Genomic DNA, 25417 nt, shown 5'->3' on the forward strand with positions numbered 1-25417 from the left:
TCTGTGCTACACTAGCCCCTGTGTTGTGTAGTTTCTGGGTGAGGTTACAAGCCCCTGTGTTGTGTATTTTCTGGGTGAGGTTACCAGCCTCTGTGCTACACTAGCCCCTGTGTTGTGTAATTTCTGGGTGAGGTTACCAGCCTGTGCTACACTAGCCCCTGTGTTGTGTATTTTATGGGTGAGGTTACAAGCCTCTGTTACACTAGCCCCTGTGTTGTGTAGTTTCTGGGTGAGGTTACCAGCCCCTGTGTTACACTAGCCCCTGTGTTGTGTAGTTTCTGGTAGAGGTTACCAGCCTCTGTGCTACACTAGCCCCTGTATTGTGTAGTTTCTGGGTGAGGTTACAAGCCCCTGTGCTACACTAGTCCCTGTGTTGTGTAGTTTCTGGGTGAGGTTACAAGCCCCTGTGTTACCCTAGCCACTGTGTTGTGTAGGTCCTGGACGAGGTTACAAGCCCCTGCGTTTCCCTAGCCCCTGTGTTGTGTAGTTTTTGGGTGAGGTTACCAGCCTCTGTGCTACACTAGCCCCTGTATTGTGTAGTTTCTGGGTGAGGTTACAAGCCCCTGTGTTGTGTAGTTTCTGGGTGAGGTTAAAAGCCCCTGTGCTACACTAGTCCCTGTGTTGTGTAGTTTCTGGGTGAGGTTACAAGCCCCTGTGTTGTGTATTTTCTGGGTGAGGTTACCAGCCTCTGTGCTACACTAGCCCCTGTGTTGTGTAGTGTCTGGGTGAGGTTACAAGCCCCTTAGCTGTAATTACTTTAAGTGCCCGTCTCCTCCCTCCTTAGTATCACTGGAGTCTACAGAAACCTTATCCCAGGTCTATTTATCATTTTACATTTTTCTCTTTAGAAGTTTCCTCCTACAACTCTCTTCATTACTGTTTCTAACTCCTTCAATTTCCGCCACCTCATCATCAGACGCCTCTCATCCCTCTCTATACACTGTTCCTTTTCCTTGGTCTATCCCATTCTCTTTCTAACATCAGTTTATTCTTATTTATTCTTACCTTCACTTCTCAAAATTCACTTCCATAAAAGCTGGGGTTTCAAAACATTGCTGTCTGTGCTTGCATCATTTGGTCTGTCTGTCAATACATCTGCATGTTTGCCCTTACATCCTTGTGTCTGTCCATCCATCCTGTAGCATGTCTGTCCTTACATCCGTGTGTCTGTCCATACAACCTGTACCATGTCTGTTCTTACATACTTGTGTCTGTCCATACATAATGTAGCATGTATGTCCTTACATCCTTGTGTCTGTCTATCCATCCTGTAGCATGTATGTCCCCTAAACCTTGTGTCTGTCCATACATCCTATAGCATGTCTGTACTTAATCCTTGTCTGTCCATATATATACATCCTGTAGCATGTCTGTCCTTAATCATTGTCTGTCCATACATACTGTAGCATGTATGTCCTTAATTCTGGTCTGTCCATACATCCTGTAGCATGTCTGTCCTTAATCCTTGTGTCTATCCATACATCCTGTAGCATGTATGTCCTTAATCCTTGTCTGTCCATACATCCTGTAGCATGTCTGTCCTTAATCCTTGTGTCTATCCATACATCCTGTAGCATGTATGTCCTTAATCCTTGTCTGTCCATACATCCTGTAGCATGTCTGTTCTTACATCCTTGTGTCTGTCCATACATAATGTAGCATGTCTGTCCTTACATCCTTGTCTGTCTATCCATCCTGTAGCATGTATGTCCCTTAAAACCTTGTGTCTGTCCATACATCCTGTAGCATGTCTGTCCTTAATCCTTGTGTCTGTTTATACACCCTGTAGCATGTCTGTCCATAATCCTTGTGTCTGTCCATACATCCTGTATCATGTATGTCCCCTAAACCTTGTGTCTGTCCATACATGCTGTAGCATGTCTGTCCTTAATCCTTGTGTCTATCCATACATCCAGTAGCATGTATGTCCTTAATCCTTGTCTGTCCATACATCCTGTAGCATGTCTGTCCTTAATCCTTGTCTGTCCATACATCCTGAAGCATGTCTGCCCTTAATCCTTGTGTATGACCATACATCCTGTAGCATGTCTGTCCTTAATCCTTGTGTCTGTTTATACACCCTGTAGCATGTCTGTCCTTAATCTTTGTGTCTGTCCATACATCCTGTAGCATGTATGTCCCCTAAACCTTGTGTCTGTCCATACATCCTGTAGCATGTCTGTCCTTAATCCTTGTGTCTGTCCATACATCCTGTAGCATGTATGTCCCCTAAACTTTGTGTCTGTCCATACATCCTGTAGCAGGTCTGTCCTTAATCCTTGTCTGTTCATGATCATACACCCTGTAACATTAATCCACGTCTGTCCATACATCCTGTAGCATGTCTGTCCATACATCCTGTAGCATGTCTGTCTATACATCCTGTAGCATGCCATACATCATGAAACATTCTCTTTCTTTGTAATTGTGTCTGTCCTTGGTTCTGTCTGTCCATGCATCCTTTTAGTATGTCTGTCCTTACTCCTTACATCATTGATAAGTCTATTTGTATATCCATACACCCTTAAATCATGTCTGTCTCTATATTCTTTTAGATTTAAACCCCCGTTTTCAATTTTTGTCTCTTTTGAAATAACTGAACCTGTAAGCTTCCTGGGTAGGAGGAGTGATAAGCAGGGTAGGGAAATGGGAAAATCTGATACAAATTTTCTGCCGGAGCTTTCCCCTTTCATATGTTAAATACATCTTGCTCACAGTTTAAAAAAGAAAATGTCAGTTTTGAGTGTAAAGAAAAGCCAATATGAATAGCAAGGTGGTCTTTTAAGGGTCATGTCTTCCCGGACAACTATTTGTCCTCAGTTGTAATCTAATTTACTAAACACTTGGAAGGATGTTGTAAAATAACAAAAGGAGCATAATTGAACAGACATGAAATATTGGAAATAGAATATATATCACAATTATACAATTAACTACAGTAACAACCATGTGTACCAAGTTTCACAAACATCATTCAAGAAGATAAGTAAAAGTCCTAAAACAGAAATAAGGGACATAACTCCAATTAAAATCTAGGAAAATTTAAGCACAACTTTTGAGAATGGCAATTGAAACCATACAAGCTGAGCAGACAAGATTTGGCTAATGATGTACTTTGTATAGTATGCTGTAAATAGTAACAATTAAAATGAACTTACATTTGAATGTCAATAAAGGCTGTAATTAATCAGCATTTTCTGAAGATGATATTTTTTGTACTGAACCAACGTTGTAGCATAAGTTTGTTTGAAAACAAAACTACTGGAAACACTTTGTATTTAGAACTTTTATTTCTTTATTACAATTTTGCAAATAGCAAAGATGAATATGGCTTATCAAAAGAATAAGTTTCCTAATATGGAAATACACAATTTACATGTCCTTATATGGCAAATATGCAATTTACATGTCCTTATATGGTAATCCACAATTTACATGTCCTTATATGGTAATACACAATTTACATGTCCTTATATGGTAATACACAACATATGACTTCTTCATTGGTTACAGAAATGTTCACATCAACAGATTAGACATAGATAATATTGTGTTGACACTATACAAAGGCATGTTGACAGTGATGTTAACATTTCATTACACATGTTGACAGCGATGTTAACATTTCATTACACATGTTGACAGTGATGAAGCTATGCATTAAAAGGATTATATCCACTTTATGTTGCTAATGTGAAAATGATGACAAAGTTGACTACGCTGCCGTCATTAAGCTTGCACATTTGTTGACATGTGAAGTGATGTCATCAAATCAGAAGCGTGGTTATCAAAGCTGTTCAGATATACATGTAATGCTTCATTTTAATTTTGAACTTGAATGCACATTTTTTTTTTTTTTTCGAACATAAATGCGTAAGTCTTCAATAAATCAAATGATGAATCAGAAAGTTGGTGTAATTACACCTAACAGTAATCACAACTGTCCATGTTTGATGTGTAATTTGAGTGTTAGATCATTTAAAAGTAAAACGATGACAATGTTGACAATGGTGTAACAGATCAGTATGCCAAAGCCACGCTAAGGCATTTACTCAGCATTTGAATGTCAACATTAACTCAATGAAAACACAGGTAACAAAAATTTCAGCAACAAAAAATCTTTCATACAAAATGCTTGGTCTGAACTTCAATTCTTGTATACATAATTCTCAAATCAAGGCTATACATGTATATATTTATTTGAATAAAATTTCCTATACAAAGCGCTTAGTAAATTTTCTGTACATTATGAGGACCAATTTGTAGATGGCCTCCATGGTAACCTATCAATAGCCGCTGATCTTTACACAGAGAAAGCAAAATAAAGCTTACAAGTGAAATAGCTATACAGTGTTTTCAGTGGAACCTCATTAATCTTCAAACTTTCCCTATCAATCTGGACATTCCTGTGTCAACTCAAAACTGTTGGAATAACTCAATTTACCGATTTGAAAAAACAAGAATTGTGGCTTACAAAATCAGTTGAGTCCCTGAATGTAAATGATCAGACTCTGTTGTATCAATCATGTTAGCCTAATGATACACCAAGTTAAATTTTCAGTTCTTAGTTGTTGTTTTTTTGAAAATCTGCCCTGAAAATTGACGTATGTCAAGGAAAGTACTATATTCATCCTCACAGTATGACAGGTTTGTCTATGTAAACAAGAAAAACTTTAACCGTAGAACTAGATCCTGAGGACAGGACCATACTCCGGTTATCAAAGTTCCACTAAATCTTAACAGCAAAGTCTAACGAGCTTTTCATGTATCTGTGATGACTGGTGAAGTTCTGCTTTGAGCAAAAGAAATTTCATTTCTAGAACAAAAATTACACTGGTAAAAACAGCAGTTTCCTACATTGTTTATATCTGTCTTTGGACTTTTTCTGGATGTTGAAAATATGTTGAAGATTACATGTATATGTTAGTTAAGTGTATATGTGTTACTTTTCAAAAATGTTATATTATGCATAAATAAAAGATCTTTAAGATTGCAAACTGAATTTAGATCAACTTTAAAAACATTTTGTTTAGCTGATCAAATGATTTTATCTACATTACATGTTTTTAAAATGTGTTAAAAAGTCAATTCCAATTCTGAAAATTTGACTGAGTATAGATAAAATGTAACCATATTTTTCCAGTAAATGATGGAGCTGATTATTTTGTTGAAAATGTAACCTCATAAATATAGGCCAATGAAAAAAGTGTTCATCAAGACACCAATGGCACTTGTGTGAGACTAAAAATGCTAATTTTGGAAAATAATTTTCATACATAAACTATCTTAATTTATCCTAGGTAGGGAAAAATATTATACGATACAAAATCTACACTGGATTCAAACAAGAATAATAATGGGAAGAAATTTGGGTTCGTTTATTGCACAATTATTGATATTTGTTACTTTTCTTCTCAATGTGATCATATCTAAACACCACAATACAAACCTGGCCCTGATGTGTTAACAAAAAAAACTACAACTATAACTTATATTTTCAGAGTTCCAGTTACTTGATAATTTCATTAATCTTGAAAATACCATGCAAAACATGATTATTCAATTTGTGTTCAGATGTGTAGATTTTTCCACACACTGTTAAGAAAAACTATAATTATATTGAATGAAAAAAAAGGTAATACAAATTCTTTTTTCATATTTGAATTGATTTACAGTTGAAATAGATGACTACGTGACTGATCAATCCTATGTAAGAATGCTTTCTGAAGACATCAGGGCCTTACCTCAGGAAGTCTGAGTTAGATCTATATATGTTTGATTCTACACCGATCATTCTACACCGATCACCTAACAACAATCACACAACAAATACTTCTATCTACAAACACTAAATCAGGGTTAGAACAGACATACTGGTCACCATTGGTTACAAACCCACCAAACACTCATACACTCTTATCCCATTGGTCAGAATAATCAAACTTCAACCAATCACAAAGTTTGTATCAATTTCAACTTGTAAGAAGATCACAGATCGGTTGAGACTGATTTGTTGGTGAATCTGAAAACCAAGTGAAATTATAATACTATTTAATAGGAACAATAAACTATTAATGGAATCTATAACTTTGTTACATTTAGTAATTATTGATAATATATATATGTATTTTGTATCATTTGAATAAATAAAAATCTTATGGAATAAAACTGCAGTATCTTGTATTCGTTTACTCGCCACAATGAAACATGATAAAAAGGTTGCTCTTGCGTAGAAATTTTTCTAGTTATTTTAGAAATTGCGAGCGACACTTAAAATAATCACATTTCTCTCCAGTTTCCTTTTTGTCTTTCTTAAGAATTATGAATATAGGATTTTTTATGCTGATTTGTCATAATACAAGAAATATATTGAAGAATGTATTCATTTACAGAAAAAAAATGTTGCAAATAAATAATTCTTATTTTAGTATGGGCGTTTTGTTTTTAATGTAATCTTAAATATCTACTAAGAAGGGTGCTGAAAATTCAAAATCATTTATATAACAACGATATTTCCTGTCACGTTTTTAAAATCTTGAATCTGGTCAATCTCTAAAACATTTTACTACTGATGTAATTGTTGTAGTGTGAAGCACCAGAATGTGAATTTTCCCTCAAAAACAAAATGTATTCCAAAATTTTACATATCTATGTTTACTCGGCATTTGAAGCTGGTTTTGATCAAATACGTTGTTAACAACTTCAGATCTCATTTTCTACAAGTTTACTAGTTGTTTAAGTATCAAACAAAGTACAATTTTAATTAAGATTTGGCCTAAAGATAGAAAAACCTTTGTAATAAGCACCTAACTCTACAATGCTAGACAGTACAGAACATGTTTTGGCATATCTTAATGTTTAATGCTAATAGCCAGAGCCAGAAAACCCTGAACTATATCATACATAGTATTATCAACTGTACAAACATTAAAAATAAAAATAATAAAATGACTTTCGAAAAAGACACAAAATGTCAATTTCGGCTCCTGACCAGTCCACTGACTGATAAAGGAAAGGTTTTTTTTTCACTTGAAGTGATCCAGTTTAAAACACAGGAATAAAGTTGACTAAAATTCCTATTAATCAACACATTTTTATTTGAAAATTGCATTAGAATTTATACAAATAAATTCATTAGCACTTCAGACAGATCTATTTATATTTATTTTTGGCCATTTTTAAAGTCAACAATCTTCAGGTAAAGACATATTATATATATATATATTCTCGACCAATTGTGACTATCTGACCTTTAAAAAAATTGCACTTTTACCAATTTTGTACTGATTGTTGTTGGAAAAATAAATGGAGTTAGCTCCCCTAGACTGAGAGGCGGTAGTAATTCAGTTTTGCACACAACATAGCCCAGCAGTGGAAAAGTATGATTGTCTACAAGGCAAGTCCTGGTAAAAATTCCTCACAGCTCGCTCAAAATTATCAATCATGCTACAAGATGGTATACTCGTAGACCCAAAAATACAGTTCTCGAATGACGTAAGATCCGCTGATTGTGTCTGCTGAAGTTATTGTTAAATGTCGTCCTCACTCCCATGGTGATCCACGTGTCTTCACACAAAAGTGATGGTACAGGAGTAAGATTTGAAACCCTGAAATAAACCAAAATAAGTTTAAATCAAAAGCTACACAACACTATAACAATGGTTCAAAAGTCAAATTGAAATCTCTAAAATAAATTAAAGTTAATGTTTGAATGTAAAGCTACACAAAGAATCTTCAAAATAGAAGAATTTTAGGTGTTTTTTACTCAGTAATCATGATTTTGTCTGGTTATTTGTCAGTAATCGATGTACATTGATTTTGTCTGGTTATTTGTCAGTAATCGATGTACATGTACATTGATTTTGGCTGGTTATTTGTCAGTAATCGATGTATATTGATTTTGTCTGGTTATCCCTCAGTAATTAATGTACATGTAAATTGATTTTGTCTGGTTATCCCTCAGTAATTAATGTACATGTACATTGATTTTGTCTGGTTATTTGTTAGTAATCGATGTACATGTACATTGATTTTGACTGGTTATTTGTCAGTAATTAATGTACATGTACATTGATTTTGTCTGGTTATTTGTCAGTAATCGATGTACATGTACATAGATTTTGTCTGGTTATTTGTCAGTAATCGATGTACATGTACATTGGTTTTGTCTGGTTATTTGTCACTGATGTACATGTACATTGATTTTGTCTGGTTATTTGTCAGTAATCGATGTACATGTATATTGATTTTGTCTGGTTATTTGTCACTGATGTACACGTACATTGATTTTGTCTGGTTATTTGTCAGTAATTAATGTACATGTACATTGATTTTGACTGGTTATTTGTCAGTAATTAATGTACATGTACATTGATTTTGACTGGTTATTTGTCAGTAATTAATGTACATTTACATTGATTTTGTCTGGTTATTTGTCAGTAATCGATGTACATGTATATTGATTTTGTCTGGTTATTTGTCACTGATGTACATGTACATTGATTTTGTCTAGTTATTTGTCAGTAATCGATGTACATGTACATTGATTTTGTCTGGTTATTTGTCAATACGTAAAGTGTTGTGTTAATATTTCTTATGAATGAAACGTGCAAAAACCTTAAAACTTGCATTTTTTTCCTGTTGCAGTTTATGTAACATCATAATGAATCCTATTTTGTTTTTTTTCATTTTTTGACGGCAGAAATTTTGTGTGAAAGCTACACAGTCGATATCCATGGATGATTACGATTTATATCCAATTCAATGAGTTTATTCTCAATAAGTGCTCCAGCAAGTAATTTTATTTCAGATTTAGATTGGATTTAAATCCTCATAAGTTTGATACAATGTTGATCTCATAACAGATATAGGAAAGAAAGGCTAGCATTGCTTTTCAAAATGTTTTCTTGTACAAAATATTTGGCAATTGAAGGTGACGTAATCAAAATGTCAGTCTCTCAATCGGCACAGCTACTTTTTACTGCATAGTGCTACTGTGTTACCCTGTATGATCTCATTGTGTTGATGAGCTTTTAACCCTTTCACCCCATGTAACTTTAGTAAACTTTACAATACATTTATCTGGATGAGTCCATTATTGTCCACAGTGGTGAAAGGGTTAAGCCTATGTAGACCCTGTGTGACATTATTGTGTTGATTGGCTGTTAACCCTTTCACCCCTATGTAACTTTAGTAAACTTTACCATACATTTTTTTTGGATGAGTCCATTATGGTCCACAGTGGTGAAGGGTTAAGCCTTCGTAGACCCTGTGTTACATTAGTGTGTTGATTGGCTGTTACAGACTCCCACATGGCCCATTATGGTCCACAGTGGTGAAGGGTTAAGCCTACATAGACCCTGTGTGACATTATTGTGTTGATTGGTTGTTACAGACTACCACATGGCACTTTATGGTCCACAGTGGTGAAGGGTTAAGCCTACATAGACCATGTGTGACATTAGTGTGTTGATTGGCTGTTACAGACTACCACATGGCACTTTATGGTCCACAGTGGTGAAGGGTTAAGCCTACATAGACCCTGTGTTACATTATTGTGTTGATTGGTTGTTACAGACTTCCACATGGCCCTTTATGGTCCACAGTGGTGAAGAGTTAAGCCTACATAGACCCTGTGTGACATTATTGTGTTGATTGGCTGTTACAGACTACCACATGGCACTTTATGGTCCACAGTGGTGAAGGGTTAAGCCTACATAGACCCTGTGTGACATTATTGTGTTGATTGGCTGTTACAGACTACCACATGGCCCTTTATGGTCCACAGTGGTGAAGGGTTAAGCCTTCGTAGACCCTGTGTTACATTAGTGTGTTGATTGGCTGTTACAGACTACCACATGGCCCTTTATGGTCCACAGTGGTGAAGGGTTAAGCCTACGTAGACCCTGTGTGACATTAGTGTGTTGATTGGCTGTTACAGACTACCACATGGCCCTATACGACCTTTGTTAATTGGCTTTCAATACGACAAACAAATACAAGTAACCAGGCCTTTTATTCCACATACCTGAGTATGATTGGTCTACACATCATGTGACTTAACGCCTCCATTCTGTTGTACTTTCTGGGGAGTCCCGCCATGTTTCTGGGCGTCCATTTCAGCTTGCATGCGAGCCAACATCTTCTGCATCTTGCATAACTGTCGGAACAAATTTAATGTAGATATTCAAGTGGTGCAAATATGGTCTTAACTTTGCTTTGACTTCAGGCTATTTTCATATACATTTTTTCCTCATTTTATAATTAGATATACACTGAAACACTAAATATAATTAAATGTTAACTTCAAAATACAATTTAATTTGATTTTGTTCTTTACAAATTTGACTGTGACATTGTTGAAAGCAAAATTCGAAATAAGGAAAGAAAACCAATGAGGAAGAGAAATAAATGGACACGGAGTGTGGACAAAGTGTTTAACATACTTCTATGTTCAACCAAAACAGATAGACAAAAAAAGAAACATACAGCTTGCAGACAGAAGCTCTAGACAGACAGAGGGACATTACTGATAGGTGGACAAAATGACAAACAGCTACCAGACAGAATCTCACGACAGACAATGGCATTACTGATAGGTGGACAAAATGACAAACAGTTACCAGACGGAATCTCACGACAGACAAAGGGGGTATTACTGATAGGTGGACAAAATGACAAACAACTACCTGGCAGAATCTCTTGACAGACAAAGGGACAAACAGCTTGCAGATAAAAGCTCTAGACAGACAGAGGGGCATTTCTCATCGGTGGACGAAATGACAAACAGCTACCTGGCAGAATCTCTGGACAGACAAAGGGACAAACAGCTACCAGACGGAAATTCTGTGCCGACAAAAGGACATACAGCTACCAGACAGAAATTCTGAACAGACAAAAGGACATACAGCTACCAGACAGAAACTCTGAACAGACAAAAGGACAAACAGCTACAAGATAGAAATTCTGGACAGACAAAAGGACATACAGCTACCAGACAGAAACTCTGAACAGACAAAAGGACAAACAGCAACCAGATAGAAATTTTTGACAGACAAAAGGACATACAGCTACCAGACAGAAACTCTGAACAGCCAAAATGACAAACAGCAACCAGATAGAAATTCTGGACAGATAAAAGGACATACAGCTACCAGACAGAAACTCTGAACAGACAAAGGGACAAACAGCTACCAGATAGAAATTCTGGACAGACAAAAGGACAAACAGCTACCAGATAGAAATTCTGGGCAGACAAAAGGACATACAGCTACCAGACAGAAACTCTGAACAGACAAAATGACAAACAGCTACCAGATAGAAATTCTGGACAGATAAAAGGATAAACAGCTACCAGACGGAAATTCTGGGCCAACAAAAGGACATACAGCTACCAGACAGAAATTCTGAACAGACAAAAGGATAAACAGCTACCAGATAGAAATTCTGGACAGATAAAAGGATAAACAGCTACCAGACGGAAATTCTGGGCCAACAAAAGGACATACAGCTACCAGACAGAAATTCTGGACAGACAAAAGGACATACAGCTACCAGATGAAAACTCTGAACAGACAAAAGGACAAACAGCTACCAGACGGAAATTCTGGGCCGACAAAAGGACATACAGCTACCAGACAGAAATTCTGAACAGACAAAAGGACATACAGCTACCAGACTGAAACTCTGAACAGACAAAAGGACATACAGCTACCAGACAGAAGTTCTGAACAGACAAAATGACATGCAGCTACCAGACAGAAGATCTGAACAGACAAAAGGTTATACAGCTACCAGACAGAAACTCTGGACAGTCAAAGGTCCCAGACAGAATCTTGCCACACCTACCTCAGCCTCCTTCTCTACCAGTTGTTTTTCACGGTCTGTGAGTTCCTGGGCTTGACTCTCAGGTCTACGTTTACTGTAACATAGAAAACAGAATCCCATAGAGGTACAGCTAATGGTAGTTAAGTGAACTCTGTATAACATCAAACATTAACAAATAATTAAAGGCTTTGGATAAGTTATACACTGGAATATTTTATCAGGGGACAAAAACATAATTTCAAATTAAAAGAATGAAACATTTAAGTGATCAGAGTATGGGAAAATAAATATTAAAAATGCACACAAACGTAGCACACACACTGTTTACTGTAAAAGACTTAATTTTTGAGAGTATTTCTTCTTTTTTCCCCACTATTATTTTTCCCCCAACTGAAACTTGTAAAATGAGTTTCCTTGTATGTGTCTGAATATTTTGACATTTTTGAATTCAAAATTTACTAGGAACTGAATACCTCTTAAGTCGTAATTAATAAATTGTAAACAGGAAGTTGCTGGAGAAACAAAAGGCGATCCCGTGTGGTGTACAAACGTGAGAAATTTACAGTAAACAGGAAGTGGTTGACGCGGCAAAAGGCGACAGGGGAGTGGTATACAGGTGCATGGCTTGTAGCTTAACATACATTAGAATGGCAATGTTGGCATGAAGATATGGCACCACCTTTATGTTACAAAGTGTATCTATCTAATAACAGTTATTCTCAAAATGACTAAAAATGTATAACCATTAAATTAATTAACATTTGTTCCGAAAATCATTATTTTTATTAAAGTTAAAATTAAATGGTTTTGCCTTGTTTGATGTGATTAAAACAAAATCTTGAAAAGTGTGCTTGAATTATATAGGCTCCTTTGGAAGTATTGATAACGTAGATTAACGTGCAATAGTAGGGTAGGTGATATAACAAGATATTTTAGTTGTTATGAAGTCCGAAAGGAAACAGTTCAGTCATCAAATAATTATTTTTAGAGCTACATGTATAAATTTGTAACACACAATAAATATCAGTTTGCATCATTAGCACAATCAGTTTATCTCTGTACAGTTCTGAGTAAAGTATAGTCATGCATATTCATTATCATGCAACAGACACACCCATCTACCCTTCCCAATCGTCTAGCTCCACCCCCACTACAATGGGTCCAGCAACAGACACACCCATCTACCCTTCCCAATCGTCTAGCTCCACCCCTACTACAATGGGTCCAGCAACATTTGCTAATAAACATATTTTTTTCTTTTTTGAAGATTGTTTTACTTATTCTAGTTTTGTTATAAATATATGGAAAAGAAGAACTGATGTATAAAACAAAATACACTTTCATCAGACAAAATAAATGTTTCATTTTCAAAGCTAAGAAATAATAATTTCAATAGGTGATTTTTTTTTGGATTTTTTTGCATTAATTTGTAATTAAATATTGAAATTATTTGAATTTCAGGAAATACACAAGAAATCAAATTCTATCAAAACCATCTGAGAACCTTGATTGATATGGAAGAATACACTGTCAGAACTGTCTTAAGGAATCCCCGGTCTACAGCCACTACCCCTTGTCTATATAGACAAAACTGTCTTAAGGAATCCCCGGTCTACAGCCACTACCCCTTGTCTGTATAGTCAAAACTGTCTTAAGGAATCCCCAGTCTACAGCCACTACCCCTTGTCTGTATATTCAAAACTGTCCTAAGGAATCCCCTGTCTACAGCCACTACCCCTTGTCTGTATAGACAAAACTGTCTAAAGGAATCCCCCCGTCTACAGCCACTACCCCTTGTCTATATAGACAAAACTATCTTAAGGAATCCCCAGTCTACAGCCACTACCCCTTGTCTGTATATTCAAAACTGTCCTAAGGAATCCCCTGTCTACAGCCACTACCCCTTGTCTGTATAGACAAAACTGTCCAAAGGAATCCCCCGTCTACATCCACTACCCCTTGTCTGTATAGACAAAACTGTCTAAAGGAATCCCGGGCTACAGCCACTACCCCTTGTCTATATAGACAAAACTATTTTAAGGAATCCCCAGTCTACAGCCACTACCCCTGGTCTGTATAGACAAAACTGTCTAAAGGAACCCCGGTCTACAGCCCCTACCCCTTGTCTATATAGACAAAACTGTCTAAAGGAACCCCCCGTCTACAGCCACTACCCCTTGTCTGTAGAGACAAAACTGTCTTAAGGAATCCCCCGTCTACCGCCACTCCCCCTTGTCTGTATAGACAAAACTGTCACTACCCCTTGTCTGTATAGACAAAACTGTCTAAAGGAATCCCGGTCTACAGCCACTACCCCTTGTCTATATAGACAAAACTGTCTAAAGGAATCCCCCGTCTACATCCACTACCCCTTGTCTGTATAGACAAAACTGTCTTAAGGAATCCCCCGTCTACAGCCACTACCCCTTGTCTGTATAGACAAAACTGTCTAAAGGAATCCCCCGTCTACAGCCACTACCCCTTGTCTATATAGACAAAACTGTCTAAAGGAAACCCCCGTCTACATCCACTACCCCTTGTCTGTATGGACAACCTGTGTTTAATGAACGCTTACATTTATTAAGGTACAATCTGATATTTTACACCTGTTTTGTGCTCTATAATAACCTGTATAAAGGGACCAACTACATAGTATGACCTTTGCCTCAAACTTCCTTTCCCAATCCGCTAAGATACGTTTTGTTATAAAGTTTCTTAAACCCATTTTTTCCCTTTGGTTTTTTTATTTTAATTTCCTCTCCCAACTACAGACAGAGAAGTACACACAGACGGAGAGTCAATAGGACAAACAGTATGGTTGGTTTTACAGAGGAATGTATTAAAGCTGTAACCGAGGTTTGCTGAACACAATCAGGCGTACACAGGTAGGTTTAACACAATCAGATATACACTACCAGTCGCACATGCTTACCGTATGATGCAGCAGGAGCAAAGAGGAAGGGAAAAAAACAGGAAAAGTGTTTACAAACAAAGAAATGATTAGGTTCTCGCTGTAAACTTACAAAGCTTAAACAAATGTAACTAATAAATCAGCATGATATTACACCACGTGATTTCAAGGAAAAGTTGTAACGAAACTAATAATGGCTAACTAAGCTTATCTGTTAAACTAAGAAAGCTTTAAAAGTCAGCTAGGAAAGTCGGGGGAAGGGCGAAGCTTCAATAGTAACGCAAAATGTCGCAAAATTAGCAATAGAATGTTGCAAGTTCATATATGTATTCTGAACAATAAGTTACACGTCCCTGCAAGCAAAAAACAGTTTTAAACGTTTGGATATATACCAGACTATATCAGGGAGATGAGAAAGACATGAAGACTGAAGTAGCGTATTCATAATGCTTAAACCGTGATTAAAAGTTTTATGATATATTTTAACAGAATGTTTTTTATATATGTTGCAATATATTGATGTATATCATAAATTATAGAAATACTGAAAAGTTTTAAACCAAGAACAACCTTCTAAGCTTGTCCACGAGTGAAACTCGACTGAAAAAAAAGTCAATTATTTTTTAAACCAGCTTATTTCGACATTGAGATTTAAAACAATGTTGTCACTGTATTTCTTTGCATGATAAAAATATAATATACAGAGGTTAGCTTCCCGGGTAAATAAACACTATCTACTAATATTGTATAAATTCTGAAGCTGAATACTGCATTACACTGGAAGCATTATATATAGGTACAGCCCTATAATTCTAGATTTGTATCTATTCTTGACAAAGACATTGATCAGCCTTGATCTCATTTGAAAAAGAAAAAGAAAATATTCCAAATTCAAGGGAATTCTTACTTTAATTTAAACAAATAAAAAACATTAAAATATGTACAGATATCGAATATCTTAAAATGAAAAGGAACCGAACAATAAATGAGTTGCTTGTGTGGTCGTCTTGAAAAAATATTCATTTCTATATTCAAAGACACAGAATCAGGAGATTAAATGTTGATGATTGTTACATGTAATTTAAACCTGAAAAGTAAGCTAACAAGGACAGTACGTCATAGGCTAACAAAGGAAGTCCTGGAATTCTGTTAGTGAAAGCAATGTCAGCTTAAAACAAGTTTACAAATATTTTTCTATGAATAAAGTCTATCATTTAAAGACTAAAGAACTTTATAAAGCAAAAGACAGCTGTTTGAATAATAGATTATATACATTTTAAGATAGGCACCATCTTTTTATGAAAATTTCTATGAAGTTAAATTTCGAAAATAAAGTAAATACATGTACTACAGGCAAGTCATGATAAAAAGTAAGAAACTTTTACATAAGACTACATTTGTATGACATACAGGTAAATTTACATGACTACATTTGTATGATATACAGGTAAATTTACATGACTACATTCGTATGACATACAGGTAAATTTACATGACTACATTCCTATGACATACAGGTAAACCTTATATGACTGCATACATATGACATACAGGTAGATTTGCATACAACTTCATTCTTATGAAATACAGGTAGATTGTCTGAAGGACTACTCTTTTGATAAACGACACAATCTGTAAGATGACAAGACATGTTATGACGTCAGAGGCGAAGTGGAATGTAGGAAGGCGTTATCTAAAATGTCCTTTTCCACATTTTACTTTCTGTTGCATTCAGGACATTTCAGGTAAGAAAGGGTTGTGATTACAAAATCTTTTCATGATTTCTAAATTTGGGAAAAACTCTGAACAACATGCAGGTGCTAAGGCGCCGAATAAGGAATGGATGATATGCAAAGGAACTTATCTGTTAGCGGACATGGTCAAAGTTTTCTTCAGAAACACTTGTAAAATATACAATATAGCCTCATTAGGCCCGTCTCATGTTAACAGAATGCATAACTTGACTGAAAGCTGTTAAAATTGTTGAAGCAAAGTTGTCATTTTGTCCCTGAAACGTGTGGATAGTATGTAAATTATCAGTTTACAATTGTGTGGGTTTTGACTACAAATTATTTTGTTAAAATAATCATAAATTCTGTTATTAAACTTACTTTCAACTGAATACAAAAACTTGGTGGAACTATTAGACCAAATGAAATCAATATCTGTCTTCTTTTGTTTTGGCCAATCATAAAATGATCTTAATTTATGTTTTTGATATTAATCCACCCCCAATCCCATACCCACAACTACTATTATCATGTTTCCGTGATCATGTGAAACATAAATTTTACAAATATCTGAACAAAACTTTGGTTAAATGTCGGCGCCACAACTGTAGGAGATGCTTTAGTATCAACAGTCCTCATTCTGTAAAATACTGTCCGCTTCAAAACAATCTTTAAATGATATTTCTTGAAGTCCAAATTTATATACATCTGTACATCTAATGGCCTGTTCTTGATTTCATATTTTAATTAACTCATTCATCCCTGAAGACACATTTGAACTCTTCCAATTCAAAGGATGGAATAGTTCATTATGAAATTTCAGGGGAGAATGAGTAAAATTGATATAAGATTTAGCATCAAAGATACAGGTATCAATGAACTCCATTCACCCAAATAAAAAACTTAACATTTTGAATTTGTAAATGAAAACTTAAATTATTCAACTTTTTGTGTGACAAAATGTATCGGCAAACTACTAAGGCATTTGGCAAAAGTTTAAAACGGTCCATTAGCTGGCCTAGGCATTAGACAGAATGAAAGCTGTATAGCTATGAAGTTGGCATGTTAGATTCACGCAGAAGAGAGAAAATAAGACATACTCTTGAGCATCGACCTCGTCACCTCGCCCCCGTCTGTAATAACACAAACAGTGAGGGGCACACAAATCAAACAAATCTAATCCTATAGACGACAACTCACCACACAAATTTAAAACAACTCAAAACTAGTGTGTTCTTTTCAATATTTGAAATAAAGAGATTTTTTCCTGTTGATATAGATTGTCACATCGTTGGAGGCAACAGAGAAAAGATGAGAGGTTAAGAAAAAAATCTATTTAGGGTCGGTGGCCATAAATAACGCATAACATAACATCATAAGTTCTGCCGATCTTTTGACAGACACATTTCAACTTTCAAGATTGTGTTTACGTGTTGGCTACACGTTACACTGACCCTTGGTCTAGACAACACAGTTAACTTGGTCTACTTTAAGAAAATTGCCTACTATTTTCATCACCTACAATAATTAATTGTGGCTAGTGTAATTCTGAATGAACATTAATGCAGGACTGTTTTCTTTCCATTTTTTATTCCCCCTCCCCCGCCAAAAACATATTCAAACATAAAAGTATGATAAAACATATAAGAAATCTCCTTTTCTTAATAAACATTTTTATTGACTTGATATATTTTAGAAATTTCAAATAAAAAGAACACAATAGTGGTATTAAAATGTTTAAAAGTAAAGTAGACAATCACACCCTAACAGCATTATCTTATAAAACGTTAAAAGCAAACGATGTGAGGTTTGTCAATATTCTTAGTGAGGGGGAAATCTATATTCTACGTGAAAAAATGGGGGAGAAATTGTTGCTCTACATGATAAGATGAATAAGAAATCGATGTTCTACGGGAAAAGATGAGGGAGAAATCATAAATGAAAATCATAAACAACAATAAAGTGACTTTACACACAAAAAGTGTCCAGTGAAGCTAGCAGGTTGGAGAGGTGTGAAAATTTGGCTAAGGATAAAAAATGATAATGAAAAATGGAACAGACAAATAGATGATTAAGGCAGCCTTACAAAGAAAGTGGAAACATTGTCAGTTTGTAAACCCCGCCTAGTTTTTACATGTAGGATACAGCTGTCGATCACTATTATGCCCCGCCCATACCTGACAGTCTTCTTGGCTGCGGCTCCTCCTCCATCGGCGAGTTTCTCCGCCCGGAAGTTCTCATAATGCACTTCTTGTGTGACTTCCTGTAAGTCTTGCATATGTGTGCTGTAACATCAGGGGTAGACAGATTGTCATTTTAGGATAGTGAATTTTACACTAATCTGTTGCTACTCTAAAAATGTTTTCTGGAGAAAGTCAGATAAAGTGGCAGGAGTAAGATTTGTATGAATATATATAATTAGAAGTGCATCATTGTGAGGCGTCATATCTTTTTTTTTGTCATGAATTAACAGTTTTCGGAATAAGATTCACAACTTTTCAGACCAAGGTCTTTATAATGTATCATGATTTTTCTAAATTAGAACAGCATATAGATTGTTAAAAACATATCATTTCAGTCTTGGGTCCATCACAACATAAACCAAGCCTGAATTTGATTGGCCTAAATTTGTCTTCAGTGACCAATCACAAGGGTCCTTACATCAGCATTGTTCTAAGTTTGATGAAGTCGCAGTGTTCTGGATTTTCTACTTCCACCACTCCCCATGGGTACATGCGTCCTCTGACCTTGCGACCTTTGACCTCTATTACTGTGTTGGCCCCAATCACTGCAAAAGGCACTGCTTCCTGGAAGTAGATGTTAGACAATGGCAATTCAAACAACACTCCTGTTACATGAAATCGTTAAATTTTGTTATTTTGTTATTTATTTTTTGTAAAAGAAATTAAATAATACACTTGATAATTACAGAATTAAGGTTTAAATAGCATCAATCAATTAGAGAGTCTATTGTTACCTTGAGTTGGCGACACTGTTCCCGGTAGTCCTCGTCTTCGTCCGAGTCACAGTCCGGGAGTGGGTAAATACTGATTCCGTGTTCATCTATCTGGTCCATCACCTATACAAAATCACAACTATCATTTATTTTTTTATTTCAACTTGTATACAGTGTTAACTATTATATATGGTGTTAACTATTATATATGGTGTTAACACAGGAAAAAGTAAACAAGACAACCAAGGGGCCTTGGCTCACCTGGATATTTTGGAAAATTAGTTAAAATCTGTCCTGTAGTTTGGAAATGTAGCACCAAGGAATGCTAGAAATTCTGTAAGCATGAGCTGAGGATGCTCCCAACAAAACTTGGTTAAAATCTTCTCAGTAGTTTAGGAGGAAATGTCTTTAAACAGATGACAGACGACAGACAAAGCACCACAACAAAGCTCACACTAGTAGTGCACTTTATATCAGTGAGCTTATAAATCAATCCTTATTATATAGAGAAACTGCTAGACAGAATTCCACTAAGTGTAAAGATGAGAGTGTAATGTCAGTTAATGGTACAGACACATCCTAGGTAGACAAATGTTCACCGTTATAACCTGTCAATATGTTACTGATTATTTAATACCAATGGTCACTTTGCCATTATCTTTAAACACTTTTTTTTTCACTTTTGACAACTGTACATTGTTCTGATGACGCCCACAAACAGGTAACCTGGATTGACTTTCCCCGAGACTCCCCATTGGATGTTGTCTGGTCATCTCTTCTTTGTAATTTTGATTACTCTAATGGCCGTACTAGTGAATTCCATTTAGGAATCCATCGACTGGGGAACAGAATTCCACTGAATATCCAACAGGGCATGTTGGATCTACCTTTCCCTTGTACTTATACAATTTTGTCAATTTGTTTGTCTATTAAAAACTTAAAACTATTACCTGTTTCAGTTTGACATTGTTTTCTCATAGTATGACTAGTTGTTTTAATTATATACAAATTTACCTGTTCATGTTATCTCAACAATACATTTTCTCTGCATGATGTAAGATAACCTGACAATTATATTTTAGCGTCAGGAATTGTGTCGATGAAAACTCAACTATAATTTCATTAAATCTAAATTTGGATTTAAGTAAAGAAAATGACACTAAGTTCACCTTATTAAACAGCATTCTAAAACTTCTTTGACAAGAAATTTAATGTCCGATATGTTATCTTAACATAATCAAATTGACTGATTACAATAGAAATAACGATTTAATTTATCAACAACACCAATTAAATCAAGACGAACTTCTGTCCCATGAAATCTTAGATATACAAAGATAGTGTTGATTAACACAAACTGTTCTTTAATCATGAGCCCTTGCTTGTCAACCTGACGATAGGTTAAATTCCAGACCACAACTTGGAAGAGCGTATATAAAACGGAAAGCTAGTCAGGTGCTATCCCAGCATACCTTTTTCTTGAGGAGGTACACTTCCTGTAGAGTAAGCGTGTCGGCTTTGGCGATCACAGGGACGATGTTGACTTTGTTGTGTACTGCCTTCATAAAGGACACGTCAAGGGGGCGTAGTCTGTCATCAGAGGAAAATCAATTAAGTTTTATAATTACCGACTGTACCATCACATATCCTGTTTTTATTTTCTTTACAAAAAACAAAGTTTGTGTTGTAATTCACATTTTTGATTTGTAAATTAATGCTTGTGTAAATTATCACTAAGTGGTGATCACCCACCCCCCACTATCTCTAACACTTCTGGGCTGTAAACAACAGATATACATCTGAAAATCTGAAAACATCTCAATTGTAATGAACAGATCCCATAAACTACTGTGATGAGGTAGTAAACAGCTGTGATCTTGTGTTCCAGTCCAACTTCCTGGTCAATCTGACATGACTATTAGCTTGTGACAAATGGATTCCTAGTTCCATAAAACACCACTCAAGCTAAACAAATATTTCAGTTTAGACTTAATAATTTCTCTGTTATTCATTTTTAGGAATATTTACTTTAAACTTACCAAATAGTTACATTTAATAGTAGATCAAACATATTTATCAAGAAACGCTACAGAAACACAATTTGGGTGATTTGTAGAATAGACAAGACACAGAAAGAAACCATCAATATTTGCCATGGTGTGGACGATGACTTTCAAGTGTACTAAATAAATCACTTAATTGTTCATTTCAGTTCCATGCTATGGAATTGACTTTTAAAAGGATTTTTTTATCATGGAAAGTTAGTGCTACATAGCTCTTGGAATGGGTATAAAAAAGGGGAGGTAAATATTGTCAAAACAAAAACAAATTATCTCCCTTAGACTATTGGCAAGACAATATCATGGCAAGTTTTCTCTAACAAATTCTTTTAAAGTGGGAAAAAGTTGTATGTCAGAATATTTCAGAAGTTTGGTAAGTGTCAAGTCATAATGAAAAATTCCATGGTATTCCTTTTTCTTTTTCTTTTTATTGAATCATAAATGTTACCAATTTTGTTCCCATACCATTTAATTGAAATTATTAAACTGATCCTATGTGCTTGTTTGTTTTTTTAAATTTTAATTTAAAAACATTGTTATGTATTTCAATAATTCCCTTTTTATTTTGAGTAATGAATTTGGGATACATCAGGCTTTGGTCGTCACCATCTAACATCACCTCCAGAGACATGATCATTTTATATTGAAATTACCTCCCTTCGACCAGTGCATAATCAACCCAAATCCTGAGCTATTTTCTATGTTTGTTTCTTTCCTTACTAAATCAGAATGATATCAAACAGCAAACAGTTATTAAATGGTTGATTTTAAGACGGTTTTATTCAAACCATTTTTTTTTCAAGTTTTTCATACTATTGCCACCACTGTGTAAATTTGGGGACAATTTTCTAATTTCAATAACCTTATAATCTCCCTTTTACCATGACCATTCCTGCTTCAGGTGATGATAAGTACTAAATGAGCAATACACTCTCTTCACATCAGCTAAGGTCATAAACAGCTACCTTCATCACCTATATTATCTCTATATGATACCTTGACCTTGACATGTGACTTGGCCTATCCATTTTCTGAGGGGTTGACCTATCTATGACCTTAACCTACCGATGACCTTGACCTGTGACTTGGCTTACCCGTGACCTGAGGGATTGATGAAGTAGAAGCAGCAGTGGACACGATTGTCGATGATGTGGCGTCGGTTGAGACCACTCTCGTCCTGTAGGTATCGCTCAAACTGGTCGTCAACATACTGAATGATAGGCTTGAAGCTGTCAAACCAAAAACATCAAATATAATTTTTATAGACTCAAAAGTATCAAACAAGAATTAAGTTTATAAACAATAATCAAAAGTAGTCATTTCTTTACCCTTTAAACTTGGCCAATGACCACCAAAATCTAATCAGCTGTAGAAGTTACTTAGCAATGCTGTAAATATAAACAACATCTGTTAAAAGATTTGTGAGATATCTTGCTACAAGCAGATCTACCGAGCGCACCAAAGCAATTACTCAACCCCCCCCCAATCCAACTATGAGGGGTTGCAGTTAAACTGCATAATTAATTGATGAAGCATTAACTTTGTAAGCATTTTATATTTTTTTTAATGATTAACTAATATCTAAACACTGTATTCCTCAATTAATGGAGTGTTATGCCCCTCACCAGTCGCTGGAGTTGAGCGAGTCTCCGAACCCTGGAGTATCCACCACCGTTAGCCGGAGTTTCACTCCTCTCTCCTCAATCTCCACTGTAGAGGCATCGATCTTCACCGTCTGTTTGATTTTCTCTGAAAATAAGAACAAAATAATCTTTAGCATCGCTAACTAGAAAACCAGAATAACTATATACATCCCAACCTAACAGTATTCACACTAACTATAGTTGTAGTGGAAACACAAGAAACTGATAAAAACTTTTCTTGTGAAAATTGTACTACATGTATTTGGTTGTTTCACTCAACTCATTCACCCTTGAAATTTCATAATGAACTATTCCAGCCTTTGAATTGAAAGAGTTCAAATGTGTCTTCAGAGGTGAATGAGTTAATACATTCTTTACAAGAAAAGTCAGAAAAATAGCTGTTCCCGTGATCAATCTAAAGAAATAGAACATAAAATAACCTGCCTGTTTAAAAGTTAAATACCTACCAGGATATGCAGTGAATACATCTTTGTCACACTTTTTACATGTTACTTGTCATATGTATTAAGACTTAGACAAAGGATTTCTTATCAAGATTTTTTTCATATGGTACTTAATTGGGCAATAGCCACTAGTGTACCAGTGCTAAAATACCGCTATTATATTCTGAATTTAGCACTCCCCTGTAATGTGTGTGCTTCAGTTTGATACAGGGACAGTATAAATGTGAACATTTTTGTAACATCATCAGTGAGTGTATACCTGTATGTAAGTTCTATAAACCATTAAAAGGATACATCCTTAGTTTTCTGTCACCTGTGAGTGTATACCTGTATGAAATTTCTATACAAGACTATGTATGTACATCCCTAGTTCTGTCACCTGTGAGTGTATACCTGTATGTAATTTCTATACAAGACTATGTATGTACATCCCTAGTTCTGTCACCTGTGAGTGTATACCTGTATGTAATTTCTATAAACCATTAAAAGGATACATCCTTAGTTTTCTGTCACCTGTGAGTGTATAACTGTATGTAATTTTTATAAACCATTAAAAGGATACATCCCTAGTTCTGTCACCTGTGAGTGTATACCTGTATGTAATTTCTATAAACCATTAAAGGATACATCCCTAGTTCTGTCACCTGTGAGTGTTTACCTGTATGTAATTTCTATAAACCATTAAAAGGATACATTCCTAGTTCTGTCACCTGTGAGTGTATACCTGTATGTAATTTCTATATAAGACTATGTATGTACATCCTTAGTTCTTCCCCTTTCATCAAAGGCCTTGGTTATCAGAAGTGAAAGTGAAATACACCATTTTGATATCTGATATCTATTAGAATACTGGTTTGACTATAGTGTGTATGCTATCTGAAACCATCATCTCAACCTATCACTAGGATCTTTACACTGACAACAGTAAAACTCTGGTTCTGATAGGAATCGGGCTACTCCTATATGCACCTGTATCTTAAAATTCTTTTCAAAAATCTTAAGAGATCTCCCGGGGGTGAAATTACAAATATGGAAATTTTGTCTTTAACTTAAAATGCAGATAACATTCTAAACGAAATGAAAACATTAAAGTTATTTGAAAGTGTTTGAAAATGAAAACTCTATTAAGAGCTTTTACATCACTGTTAGATTTATGAAACGAGCCTCGTGTGATAAACTTGCATACAAGATTCTTCTTAAGTAGGGCAAGTACTTGCTGTATATGTCATTTTGGTTTTCTCTCACTTGGAAACATTTCAGTAAAAAAATAACCCCACCCCTCTTACACTTTCTTCTTCAGTAAAAGTGTAGACTAAATTGTTTTCTGCACCGTAAGTACTACAGTCTATTAAATCTACCGACAATAACTAGAAGTACGTCTGTAAGACAATGATGCCCTAATCTAACACTTAATAATCAAAGCAAGGTCACAGAGGCCAAGGTCAAAGGTCAAGGTCACAAAACGTCACCCAACATACTGTATTAGAAGTATTAGCATGTGAAGAAGCTTTAATCTAGCTGCAGTCCTTTGTCTATAATTCACCTTAATGCACTACTGTATACCTGGAACCTGTTGTTGTCGTCTAAATTGTTTGCCCTCTACCATGAGGGCAAGTTTATCACTACGTAATACATAGTAAGTAAAGGTGTAATTAACACTGGGCCAATTTGGATTTCACTGTCGTAGTGCGAAAAATTGAAAATTTCCCAATTAAACAGTAACTTAACTGACCCGAAGAATGGACAACACTTTATGCCCTACACTACTTCAGACATAATTAATATCTTTGGATATTGAACAGAATGAAGAGATTATATATATATTTT

At 35.4% G+C, this 25417-nt stretch overlaps 1 protein-coding gene across 10 annotated transcripts in view; it reads right to left on the reverse strand.

The window, feature by feature from the left end:
• Window positions 1-3271: 3271 nt before the first annotated feature.
• Window positions 3272-25417, reverse strand: part of LOC110447019 (septin-2B-like) — a 92623-nt gene continuing 70477 nt past the window's right edge. For 5 of the 10 annotated variants that reach the window (XM_021492421.1, XM_021492419.1, XM_021492418.1 and 2 more), the window contains 11 exons: window positions 23109-23232; window positions 22578-22712; window positions 20896-21013; window positions 19445-19546; window positions 19129-19274; window positions 18645-18752; window positions 17568-17600; window positions 15308-15337; window positions 11848-11920; window positions 10028-10159; window positions 3272-7607 (listed from right to left, as the gene is read on the reverse strand). In XM_021492421.1, coding sequence (XP_021348096.1) covers window positions 10043-10159; window positions 11848-11920; window positions 15308-15337; window positions 17568-17600; window positions 18645-18752; window positions 19129-19274; window positions 19445-19546; window positions 20896-21013; window positions 22578-22712; window positions 23109-23232 — 986 coding nt within the window. In that variant the 3' untranslated portion in view covers window positions 3272-7607; window positions 10028-10042. The remainder of the gene's footprint in view (window positions 7608-10027; window positions 10160-11847; window positions 11921-15307; window positions 15338-17567; window positions 17601-18644; window positions 18753-19128; window positions 19275-19444; window positions 19547-20895; window positions 21014-22577; window positions 22713-23108; window positions 23233-25417) is intronic. The other 5 variants (XM_021492413.1, XM_021492415.1, XM_021492412.1 and 2 more) reach the window with 5 other exon arrangements.

Source organism: Mizuhopecten yessoensis, unplaced genomic scaffold (assembly GCF_002113885.1).
Source record: "Mizuhopecten yessoensis strain PY_sf001 unplaced genomic scaffold, ASM211388v2 scaffold3111, whole genome shotgun sequence".
Classification (NCBI taxonomy): Eukaryota; Metazoa; Mollusca; class Bivalvia; order Pectinida; family Pectinidae; genus Mizuhopecten; species Mizuhopecten yessoensis.